Source organism: Sorex fumeus, unplaced genomic scaffold, assembly GCF_029834395.1.
Source record: "Sorex fumeus unplaced genomic scaffold, SorFum_2.1 ptg000045l, whole genome shotgun sequence".
Taxonomy (NCBI): domain Eukaryota; kingdom Metazoa; phylum Chordata; class Mammalia; order Eulipotyphla; family Soricidae; genus Sorex; species Sorex fumeus.
This window is the reverse complement of record NW_026606102.1, coordinates 283,558-296,153: the sequence shown is the minus strand read 5'-3', so window position 1 is coordinate 296,153 and position 12,596 is coordinate 283,558. Positions and strand designations below refer to the sequence as shown.

The following is a 12,596-nucleotide window of genomic DNA, read 5'->3' as shown; positions in this document are numbered from 1 at the left end:
GGCATAATTGAGCATCCCATTCCAGGTACAGCATTGTCTCATTGGGATCAAAAGAGACCACGGACATTAAATAAATAATGAAAATAGCATGAGTTTTTTTCTAGCCAATTAGGTTAATGCAGTGATTTTTCAATCAAAAAGACTTGATGTGTGTGTATAGCATTCTGTTTATGCTTTTGCATTTGTCAAAAAGACCTTTGAAAACTGTAAAAAGTAACAGAGATTAGAGAGCTAGAATTAGGATAATTTCTGTTATCTCCCTTTTATCTTTCCTCTTTTCATATGGGGGGGGGCGGTAAGGGAGACACAGTGCTATCTTGTTCTATGCTTAGGGACCACTTCTGGTGGTGCTTAGGGGACCAAATATGGTTCCAGGGATAAAACCAAGGTCTGAAGCATGCAAGATAAGCCCCTTTGCCCCTGTATTGTCTCTCTAGCCTACGATTTTTCCCCTTAAAATTTTTAAGAAGTAATTATTTACATGATAAGGTTACGACAGTGTTCATGATTCTGGCATTGATGCAAAGCTATTGCTCAGCTCCACCACCAAAGTGCCCGGAGACCACCAAGCCCCAGCCCTGCCCCCATTCCGACTTACACTCTTATCCAGCGTTCCTTTTCTCCAAACTCCGACCCCACTATTTGCTAATTGACAGTAAACCGGTATTTTTAGTGCATCCTGGTTCTAGTGCATTCTGGTTCTGTTACCTCTCATAGTGCCATATGCCCGAGAACCTCCACTTATGTTCCCTTGTCACTTGCCCTCTGCCAATTCGCTGAGCTCACCTGGCCCTCTCAGTTCTACATTCTGGTATCCCAGGCTTATCATCTCCAAGAATGATCGGGAAGAAAAGTCTGGCCGCTAGGTGGCGGTATGCCGTGAAGAATTTCTCTCTGGCTGTACTTCAACGCTTAAATATTTTTTTACCTGCCTGATATATTTTCCCCTCTCTGACAATATTGTTTAAAAATGGTCTTCCTCCAGATAACCGATTCTTGTGAAACTACCTTCTGATAATTAAGCATCCCTTTGAATGCTTCAATCTAAATGAAGCCATAAAAAAGAAATAGGGTGATTTGAAACTAAGATTAAAAACTACAGGAAGATTGTGTTTATTTCTCTAGCAGAGCTAATAAAGTCCTCATTAGACATGAAAATTACTTGTCTGTGATTCAAACGAAGACTGAAACATCGTTGCTGTTTCACCATCTGCAGTTTATGTTGCAGACTATATTTAAGCTGCAGGAAGTGTCGGTGAGAGGGCTGGGGAGAAAGCTCAAAGGCTACCACCGGTGAGAACTCAAGTTCAATCCCTGCCTCAGCTGCACAACCCACACAGCTGTCTGTGTATCACGTGGGGTGGTCCTCATACCCTGAGCATTGCTGGGAGTTCACTGCTCCCCACACCTCAAACACCCCAGTCAAAAAGAGGCAATTGCACCATGTATTACTTTTAAATAAAAGCACTAACTTAAAACAATGAAAGTGAAAACAAAAATAATCCAGCATCCTAGGCTATAAACCCATGACTGTGCCAAATTGAAAACTGTGTTACCATAACTGGGGGGGGGGGGGAGGGGGCGTTAGGAGAGGTATCAGAGCCTCATTCATGCAGAGCGTGTGCTCTACCCCTAAATTATCTCCTGCCCACAGGCTGTGTTACATTCTACTATTCAGATTTCTCCTTTTACAATTGCAAATTGTGGAGACCCCTGCTTGCAATCCCCAAGAAAGAACAAAAGCCACTAAAAAAAAGGTGAATTTATATGAAGAAACCCGGCTGTTGACCGTGTAGGGCCTCCCTTTGCCCCTCCAACGCTTTGATGGAGCCACATAGTTGGGAAAAAAGAGAAACTTGGAGAAGCCTCGGGAAGCCAGAGAGAGAACTTCTGATCTGTGGCGACGCACAAAAACATTTTCCTGATGCTGCAGAGAAGCCAGAATAAAAATACAAGAAAGAACTCTGGGCTCCTCTGATACTTTCATCTTCTAAAAATCTCCTCCCCATTATTCTTTGAAAAGTACCGTTCTGCTGAGTCTGTGCCTGTACCCAGACGGGCCTTGTTTGAAAAAGTTCCAAAGATTGGGTTGACACCTTTCATCGGACCTCTAAGGTCCTATTCTCAAAGTGGGTTGTGCGGGTCACACAGCTTGTCAGAGAAACCCAGGCCGTATTGCAGGCAGGTAAGAACAACCTCAGGGGGTTATTTCTCCCTGTAAAGTGCGACTCTTTTCAGAAGAATTTGAACACAGAAGTTAGAAGGCATGAATCCAGGAGACTTAGGCAGTCCTGGGATCCAGTTGCCTAGGGCTATTCTCAGAAATGTAGCACGGTAGCACTGTCCTCCCATGGTTCATCGATTTGCTCCAGCGGGCACCAGTAAGTCTCCATTGTGAGACTTGTTGTTACTGTTTTTGGCATATCGAATACTCCGCCACGGGGAGCTTGCCAGGCTAACCTGGGAGAATTGTGCCCTTGAAGTCACCTCTGGCAGCTTGTCCTGCTCTGGAGGGTGGAGAGGAGAGAGTCAGCGCCAGGACTCTGGAGTTCAGACTGAAAGTGGCTGGTGTTCAGCTGGTGGCTAACCACAGCACAGTTCAAAAAGCTTGCATTAGCTGCAGCCTGCAGACCAGCAGCTAATGCAGCCACGGGGGACGGGGGGTTGGGTGGGAAGGAAGGGTGGGGAGGAGGAGCAGAGGGCAGGGCTAATGGCATTCTAACCCTGGTGCAACTCTCAAAGCATCAGCTCCTCCAAACGTGGCTTGCAAGAAAAGTAGGAGCCACTGCTCGGGAATTAGGCAAGGGCAGGGGGAATGCTCCAAGCAGCTCAGAAGGAAACCAACTCATTGCTGGAGCATCTGGTCCAAGGATCCGAAGAGAGACCAGTATTGCTGCCTTTTTTTTTTTTTTGCAAGCACCATGGAAGACAGAAATCTCTTTGGGAACTGTTATCCAGAAGCCTCGTGAAATTAGTGGCTACTCTAATGGTAAACTTCAGGTAGATTTTAGTGTCATCTCCAGCGCATGCTTAGAGATTTTTCTCAATTTAAAGGAAAAACCACACGAACCAATTAGTATTGTAAGCTTGAAAGGTTACGAAGAACATACAGGTGAGAAATAGACTTTGTTCTTTTGGAGGACCACACTCAGCAGTGCTCAGGGATTACTCGTGACTCTGTGTTCGGGGATCACTCCTGAGGTACAAGCGGTAGTTGGCCACGTGTAAGGCAAGTGCCTTAACTCCTCACTGTAAATTCTTCCTTGTATCCAAGTGCAAATCATTATGTTGTAAATTAGAAACTAATACACTATTGTATGTCAATTTTACTTCAATTTACAGAGGAGAAATATGATTATATTCCTTGGGGGAAATATATTCAATTGCTATGTATTTTTAAACAGGTTATTAGATAAAATCGACTTTAAGAAACTTTTGTTGTAGCCGACAGAAATGATCTATTCCTTGGGAATTAAGTAAGACTCATACAAAAAGCTATTTTTTATCTCAGTTTTTTTTCTGAAGGGATATGTATTTGATTACATTATAATCTCTTTCCCAGTGATTGTTTTATTCAGGTTTAGCCTGTAAAAATTTTGATAATATTTGATTTACGATGTAGTTACATAAATTCACATTTCATCTAAGGTTTAAATTATGTGTGTGTGTGTGTGTGTGTGTGTGTGTGTGTGTTGGGGGGGGGGCCCACACCTGGCAGTGCTCAGGGCTTATTCCTGTCTCTGTACTTAGGGATCACTTCTAAGGGGCCATATTGGATACCAGAGATCAAATTTGGGTCAACCGCATGCAACCCTACATGCTGTTCTATCTCTGCCCCCTAGGTTTAAATTTCTTAGTGATTCTTGTTGTTCATAGTATAATTTATCATACTTTGATCCCTAGACCACATAAAAGGTAAAGGCCCTCCCGTTGATCGTCGATTTGCTCTAGCAGGCCCAGTAACGTCTCCATTGGAGACTTTGTTGTTACTGTGTCTGGCATATCGAATACTCTCGGTAGCTTGCCGGGCTCTCCGAGAGGGGCGGAGGAATCGAACTCGGGTCGGCCATGTTGGCCGCTTGTAAGGCGAACGCCCTATCCGCTGTGCTATCGCTCCAGCAAGTGATTACTAATTTTTTGTTTTGTTTGGGGGCCACACCCAGTGGTGCTCAGGAATTACTCTTGCTCAGTGCTCAGGGAACCTTATGGTGCCAGGAATTGAATCAGATGTCCCACATTCAAAGCTTGTGCTCCAACCAACTGAGCCATTTCCCACACCCTATTTGTAGGTATTTTATTTTTATTTATTTTGGTTTTGGGGTAACACCCAGTTAACACGCAGAGATACTCAGGACCTACTCCTGGCTCTGTGCTCAGGGATCACTCCTGATGGGGCTAACGGGACCAAATAGGGTGCTAGGGATCGAACCCAGATTAATGGGCCTTGCTCACTATGCTATCTCACCAGCCCCTATTTGTGGCATTATAAAGCTATAGGGGCTTTTGGTTCTAATTTTATGAGTTTTGATTTGATAGAATGGAAAGGTGCTCCCCTGTGATACTGGCAGGTCTGAGGGCTAATCCTGGTGGTATTTAACCCGTGCTGCAGTGCCAGAATTGAAATCCATGACCTCACACATGCAAGCAAGGTATGTGCTCTAGCCCTCTGAACTGTTTTTCTGGCCCAACAGACAGGGGAATTACTTAGAGTTTATTATTATTATTATTATTATTATTATTATTATTATTTTATTTGTGTGGGGCTAGGAGTTGAATGCAGGGTCCCACATGAGAGGCATGCTTTCAACCACTGAGCCACATCTGCAGGATTTTACAGAATTTGAAATTTCACTGATGGTCATGCATATGAACACATACACAATACAACAGACACACGGGGTCTGGAGTGAGAGTACAGAGGGTAGAGCTCTTGCCTTGCAAATGGCTGACCTGAGTTCAATCCTGGCACCCCATATAGTCCCCTAAGCCAGCTAGGAATGACTCCTGAGCACAGAGCCAGGCGTAAGCCCTGAGCTTTACAGGGTGTGGCCTCAAAACCAAAACCAAAATAAAACAAGGACACATACCTGGAGACCTTTGCTTTTATGTTATCTTTCAGGTCTATTAAAGTTACTGGCTTACTTGAATCATCTCCAAATAATGAAGCTTACTTGGGGTAACCTGAGAACAAATTGCAAAACCATGACTCTTGTTTTCCTTTTGTTAAGATGCCCAGGTCACTCTGAATTCATTCCTCCATGGGCCGCAGAATCTCAGGTTTCTCATTACTTCCATCTCTAAAAGGTGGTGGGCCAGTAAGAAAATGAAGCATTTGGCTTTTGGAATCATATTTACTCATCATCTATTTTAACCCTCCTTACTGAACAATCATGTGTCAGACACAAGTTTCTGGATATCAAATGGGCTTCATACTCTAACGGAAACCAAGGAACGAACATTTACTTAACATTGAATTTAAGGAGTTGGCTAGAGGAATTTTGCTTGTTTTTGCTACAGTTAACACATTTATATTTTTATGAGTGCGATGATTTAACCCTCCCCCCTCCAAAAAAAATAATAGAGAAACCTACCATTATTTGAGTATCTATCATGGGCTAGGAGTTTTTAATATTTTTTAATTTCCAAAATTATTTATTAAGGTAAAGCTAGAGTGATTACAATAGGTGGGGAGCTTGCCTTGCATATGAGTGACCTGGGTTCAATCCTCAGCATCCCATATGGTCACCAGAGCCTTGCCAGGAGTGATCCCTGAACTCAGAGCCAGGAGTAAGTCCTGAGAACTGATGAGCATGACTCCAAAACAAATAAGTCTATATTATTAAGTCCAATGTTCAGGGCATTCAAGCCCAATACATCAGGATCCTCCGTGAGCTGTACTGCGGATTCACTACCAGGATCTCACCATTCTACAAAGAAGTGATCGTTGATGTCAAGAGAGGGGTGCGGCAGGGTGATACCATTTCACCGAAACTCTTCAGTGCCACCCTCGAGAACATCATGCGACGACTGGAATGGGAAGGAATGGGAGTGAAGATGGATGGTCGGCAACTACACCACCTCCGCTTTGCTGATGACATTGTTTTAATAACACCAAACATCAGCCAAGCGGCACAAATGCTGGCCGACTTTGACCGTGAGTGTGGAAAGGTAGGACTACAGCTGAATCTTACGAAGACAATGTTTATGAGAAACAGCCTTGTTCCTGACGCCCCATTCGCTCTCAATGGAACGACCATCTCCGAATGCAACAGCTATGTGTACCTAGGTCGAGAGGTCAACATGAGAAATGACCTGGCACCCGAGCTTCGCAGGAGGAAGAGAGCGGCTTGGAACCCCTTCAAGAACGTCGAAGAAATAGCTAAGAGGACGAAGAACCTCCGGCTCCGGGCACATCTCTTTGATTCCACTGTTCTTCCTGCATTAACATATGCCTCAGAGACCTGGGCCCTACGCAAACAAGATGAGAACGCCATTCAGGTCTCCCAAAAAAGAATAGAAAGAGCTATGCTTGGAATAACACGTTTCACTCAAATGAGAGAACGAATCCGGAGTTCTGACATCCGTCGACGATCAAGGATCAGGGACGCTGTCTCATATGCCAAGGTGTCGAAAATCAGATGGGCTGGTCACGTAATGAGATTTAAAGACGACCGTTGGACTAGAGCTGTTACTGATTGGATTCCACGGGATGTCAAGAGACCGCGTGGCCGCCCACCTACCAGATGGTCAGACTTCTTTGTCAAGATCATGAACGATCGGTTTGAGGCCCTCCATGTTCCTGGAGCGAAGAGATGCCATTGGGCTACACTAGCACGCGACAGGGACAAATGGAGACGTTACTGGCGCCCGCTCGAGCAAATCGACGACTAACGGGAAGTTAAGTGATTAAGTGATTAAGTCCAATGTAATGTATGAGACCAGTTGTAGTTACAAACAAGATGAGAACGCTATTCAGGTCTCCCAAAGAAGAATAGAAAGAGCTATGCTTGGAATATCACGTTTCACTCAAATGAGAGAAAGAATCTGGAGTTCTGACATCCGTCGACGATCAAGAATCAGGGACGCTGTCTCATTTGCCAAGGTGTCAAAAATCAGATGGGCTGGTCACGTAATGAGATTTAAAGACGATCGCTGGACTAGAGCTGTTACCGACTGGATTCCACAGGATGTCAAAAGACTGCGTGGCCGCCCACCTACCAGATAGTCATTCTTCTTCGTCAAGATCATGAACGATCGGTTTGAGGCCCTTCATGTTCCCGGAGCGAACAGATGCCATTGGGCTACACTAGCACGCGACAGGGACAAATGGAGACGTTACTGGCGCCTGCTCGAGCAAATCAACGACTAACGGGAAGTTAAGTGATTAAGTGATTAAGTGAATGTAATGTATCTGGGTTTGGGAGGGGGAAGAATGTGAGTGGGTTTGGAACCACATTCAGGAGTGTTCAGAGACTATTCCTGGCTCTGTGCTCAGGAGTTACTCCTGGTGGTACTCAAGAACCATATGCGGTGCTGGGGATAGAACCAGGGCCTTACTTCCTGTGCTAGATTCCTCTGGTTAATATCTGGAATTTTTTCTTGGTGGGGGCTTGAGAAAGCTCCCAGGACATACTTAAACATCTGGGGACCATTCTTGACCATAATGAGTCAGCCAGGGTAATTGAGTGCTTAAGGGCTTGAGCACTCAGAGATGTTTCCACCTTGACTGAGGGCTACAACCAGTGGTGCTGGGGAAAGGGGTGGGCTTTGTGGTGCCAGGGTTCAAATTTGGGTTCTGACACAAGCTTTGCATGCACCCCTGACTGCTGAACTATCTCCTTAGTGTCTTATTTTTTTTTAGGCAGAAAGCTAATATTAGATCATGATGTGCCACTAGGTAATCACAACCCTAAATAGAAGCTAAGTGAAAGTCTTCGGGCATAACTGCTTCAATACTGACCACTGGTAGATCAATACAAGTCAACTTGTTATATATCACAATGGTGTTACTAATGTCATTGTCTGAGGATTGACTGAGCAGGTTTGTTCTGGTTAAGCCTTGTGTGTTATTGTTTTCACTCACTGAACTCAGTGGGCTTTTGTGCAACTTTTCCATCAAATTTGCTGTGTTCCTTCTGGCTCTCAGTACTGTGAAATTTAGAGGCTGTTACATAGCCCTGAATATGGTTACATACTCCAGAAGCTGTGGAGCTGGACCATTTATATGTTGGAGGTTGACTGATGAAGGTAAGGACGTCTATTGGACGTCTGCTGGGACTATCCAGAAAGAAAGAGAATGTTCCTGCCCCCTTTCCGAGATGGCCACAGAATTTTCAGTGCAGAGATAGAACTATCTGGGAGAATTTGGTCACTTGGTGCCTTGATTTAGGGCCATGATTTGTTTTTTATCTCTTCAAAAGAAACTCTGCAAGGCAAGTAAAACTTTTAGCAGGTTCTACTGACATTCCTTGGACTTTTATTGATTTAGTCTATGAACATTAAGTCATTACATGTGCAGAATTCTGGGTACCAGGGTACTAGCAGTAGTGGGGTGGGGGGGAACAAGCAAAGCCCCGTTCTTTGTGGAACTTCCATTCCAGAGAGGAGGAGGAGAACAACAAACAGAACCAGGAAAGAGCCTGATGTTGGTGAATTTTGGGAAAGGGAAGCGAGGTAGGACTGCGCTGAACAGAGAGGTACCTGGGTCAGGAGCTGCTGTCTTAGGTTCAGTGCCTCACACTTACTATAGAGACTGCACACACTTGTTCCTGGGTATTTCTGCAGGCAGGGATGCAGAGCAGAAAGAAAGACCCTTATTTTTATATCTACTTTACAAAAGGAGAAACTTGAGCTCCAAAGTTTTTACAATTATGCCTCCAAGGTCAGAGTTGTTAAGTGGCAGAACCCAAATAAAACCTGGGCATCCTAGGTTCTGGTCCTGGTCACTCAATTCAATTCTTTAGATCCCTTTGCTGATCTCTGTGTTGACTTGGGGAGTCTCTGACCTCTCCCTGGTATTAAATGTCCAAAGCCAATACCTCCCATTCATTGCTTGAAATCTTTGGGAATAGGATCTCAATCCTCAGAGATCACTAATTCCAAATTCCACCCAGACTTTGAGTGAACAACAGTTACACTGGCCCCTGCACACACATTAGCTGGAGGAGAAGGAGTTCACAACCTAGAGAACCCCCCCAAAATTTTTTTTGCTCTTTGGGTCACATCCGGCGATGCTCAGGGGTTACTCCTGGCTCTGCACTCAGGCATTACTCCTGGCAGTGCTCAGGAGACCATATGGGATGCTGGGAATCGATCCCAGGTCAGCTGTGTGCAAGGCAAACGCCTTACCCCCTGTGTTATTGCTCCAGCCCCCAGAACCCCAAGAATTTAGTAGATGCATGGACTAGAGCAAATATAGGCTCTGCCACATGATTCATATCTAATAATCATTTGATAAAGAGGAAAAGGCCATACCTAATGGCTCAGAACAAATTCTAGCAATAGGCCTTATCTCAATTATAGTCCATTGGGTCATAAAGAGACCATAAAGGACTAAAGCACATGTTTGGCATGTAAGAACCCCATATTCACCCCCAGAACCTCATGGTCCCACGTGGGGAATGGCCTAAGGAGAAAGAAAGACCAGGAATCACAGATAGCATAGAAAACGGAGTGCTTATTCTGCTTCAGAAGACCCAGGTCCAATCCCCACACCACATGGTCCCCCAAACACTGCCAGGAGCAACCCCCAAGCACTGACAAGGGAGTTACTCCTGAGTACCACTGGGTATGGTCCAAAAACTAAAGAGCAAATTTTAGTAATAAGTCTTATCTCAAGTATTGCCTACATTAAAAAATAAGAAAATTTCATGTCCTCTATAGGAATGACTTGGGGGCCTGCTAAGAGATATATTGAATATAGCATATTAATAATAGAAATATTTAAGAAAGTTAACTCAATATACAAGAAAATGGGTGTTTTAAGGTTTTTGTTTGTTTGGGGATAAATCTATTGATCGTTGGGTGTAGGATAACACTGTTTTGTTCTTCCTGCATAGCCTCAGGTGGTTTAGGCTTATTGGGTTGCCCCCATCACAGTGCTCCCATTCCTCTGTGTTTATTTGTAACTTCTTTCTTTGTGTTCTGTTGACTTGTAAGTATTGCTTTTCTCTTCTCCCTAAATCCTTTTCATAGTTTATTCAGAGTAATGTCCTGTTTGTATGGACACAAGAAGACAGTATATGCTATGCTTTTGTAACATGACTCTCCTGGACATCTGTTTTCTCGACCTAAGCCTCAGCTGCCCTTACTTCCAAGCACCCCCAAAAGCAGGGTCCCTATGAGGGACTGGACGGAACCAGGGCAAGCGGTAATCTATGTGCTACCCTGGCACAGAGATGGGCCTGGCCAAAGTGCCATAATGTTTAACTATAAGTTAAGAGCTTAATCATGGACACATGCTGTCATGATCCAAAAAGTAATAACTAGACTTGGACCCTGCTAGGGTTAGGAATGGTAAATCTGGCCTGAGTTCTGTAGTCTGAGTCTGTGGCAAGATGTTCCCAGGAGAGCTGCCCTACAAGCCTCAGTGTATCTCTTATCGTGTCCATACAAAAATAACTAGTATTAAGATGCTGATAGAGTTATTGGACTGAAGAAAGGAGAAAAATACCTTAGGAGGTATTTTGCCATTGGGCAGTCAGGAAGGGCTTTGGAATACCTTTTAGGTGGTGTTCCCTTTGAACTTGGTGGGGCTCTCAGGAAGGGCTTTCTTAGGTTGATTTTGATGCCTGACTGGGTGCAGTGTCAGCCCCAGTGTGCTGGAGAGTTGGAGATACAAGAGAGCTGGAGAGAGGGAGAGAGCTGGAGAGGATAAGAGAGAGCAGGGCAGCAAGATGGACTGCAGAGAGACTAGCAAGGTGGACAGAGGGAGAAGAATGTAGAAGAATACAGGAGCAGGCTCGAGGAGAGAAGGAGCCCAGGCTGAGAGATAGAGCATGGAGAGATGAGAGGGAGAGACAGGAGAAACAGGAATGAGGAGCAGTGGAGACTAGAATGGGAGGCTCAGAGAGATTGGGGCACGCGCGTGGGGAGAAACAGCAATTGATCAACCAACCGGCATGGCCCTCGTTTTGTCCACTGTCTGCCCCATGATCCGGGCTGCCCCAGCTGGGGGAGCGACCTGGACCTACCCCGGATGTGGCAGGCTAGGGGAAGAGCTGTCAGGGCTCCCCTGGCTGCCCCTAAAGAATTTATACAGTTTGGGGCTATCCCTGGATCTGTGCTCAGGGGCCACACCTAGTGATACTCAGGAGACCATTGGTGCCATGGATGGAACTTGGCCCCTTGTCCGCGAAGCATGTAACCAGAACCTTGAGCTTTCTCTCTGGTGCCAGGAAAAGCATTGTGAGTGTATTTTAATGGATATGAGATATATAGAAATGTTATCTTATTTATCTATATTGTACATTATTCTAAAAGGGGTAAATGTCCTTTCTCAGTAGAAAAATAATGTGAACAGTTAAGTTTGAAGCATGGTGACAAGTTTCACATAATTCTGTCTTGCACTCAAGATTAAAAACAACCCAAAAAACCTCAGCTATGACTGTGGCCAGTTTTAGACTCTTAAAGCAATACGGAATTCTCACTTGTGTCAGAAAAAAAACCCCAAGAGGTTCATCAGTGAACTTTTTATATAAAATATGCATGCACAAGCTAAGAAGAATGTCTCAGGCTGACCACATTTGCCAGAGCGGCACTTCTAGAAACCAGTGACAGAAGATATGAACAGGTCAATTTTTCTCAAAGGGAAGGTATAGTCACGTGATTCAGAGGGAAGTCCCTTTATAGCCTTTACAAATTGTCCCTTCCCTGGGTAAAGATCAATGGTGTTCTTCCCTCCTTCTTATTCTTTGAATGCAATGAATTTTGCTTTGAGCCAAAAGGAGAGAATGGTCATTTTGGCATCATGTGGATATTAATGCTGACTTGAAATTATTTTTCTTGCCTTTCAGGCTACAAGCAACAGAATCTTGGACTTTTATCAGGAATGATCCTCTTCGCTATTGGGTTGTCCATTCTATCTCTGATTGGGATATTAAACAGGTCTCTTCGAACAGGGTAGGTTTTGGAAGAATCTCTTTTCAGATTTTGAATGTGACTGTGGTACATGGAGAAACAAAACAAAGGAATCAACAGGTTCCATTGAGAACAAATCCTTGACTCTGGAATATATACCTGAGATTAACCAGTGAAAGGGGGAGTGGAGGGAACTGAGTAGGTGAATTGAGACAATAGTCATTCTGGTACCACATGGTTTTTAATGATGATTTTAAACTGCTTTGGAGGTGTAATACAAGGACATTGGTGGAGGGCCTTGGGCACTTTGGTGATGGTAAGTGCAGTAACTAAATATGTCAGAAGCATAAACTAGGATGGAGCGATGACACAGCAAGTAGGGCACTTGCCTTGCAGATGACTGACCCAGGTTTAATCTTGGCACCCCATATGGTCCCTGAGCTCTGCTAGGAGTGATCTCTGAACACAGTCAGGAGGAAGTCTTGACCACTGCCAGGTGTGGCCTCCAAATCAAAATA

The 12,596-nt window shown here is 44.5% G+C and overlaps 1 protein-coding gene across 1 annotated transcript in view; it reads left to right on the top strand.

Moving 5' to 3' along the window:
* The window catches only part of IL23R (interleukin 23 receptor), a 73,737-nt gene that overhangs the window by 52,676 nt on the left and 8,465 nt on the right, over positions 1-12,596 (top strand). Inside the window, exon 7 of the mRNA XM_056122200.1 lies at positions 12,015-12,120. Coding sequence (XP_055978175.1) covers positions 12,015-12,120 — 106 coding nt within the window. The remainder of the gene's footprint in view (positions 1-12,014; positions 12,121-12,596) is intronic.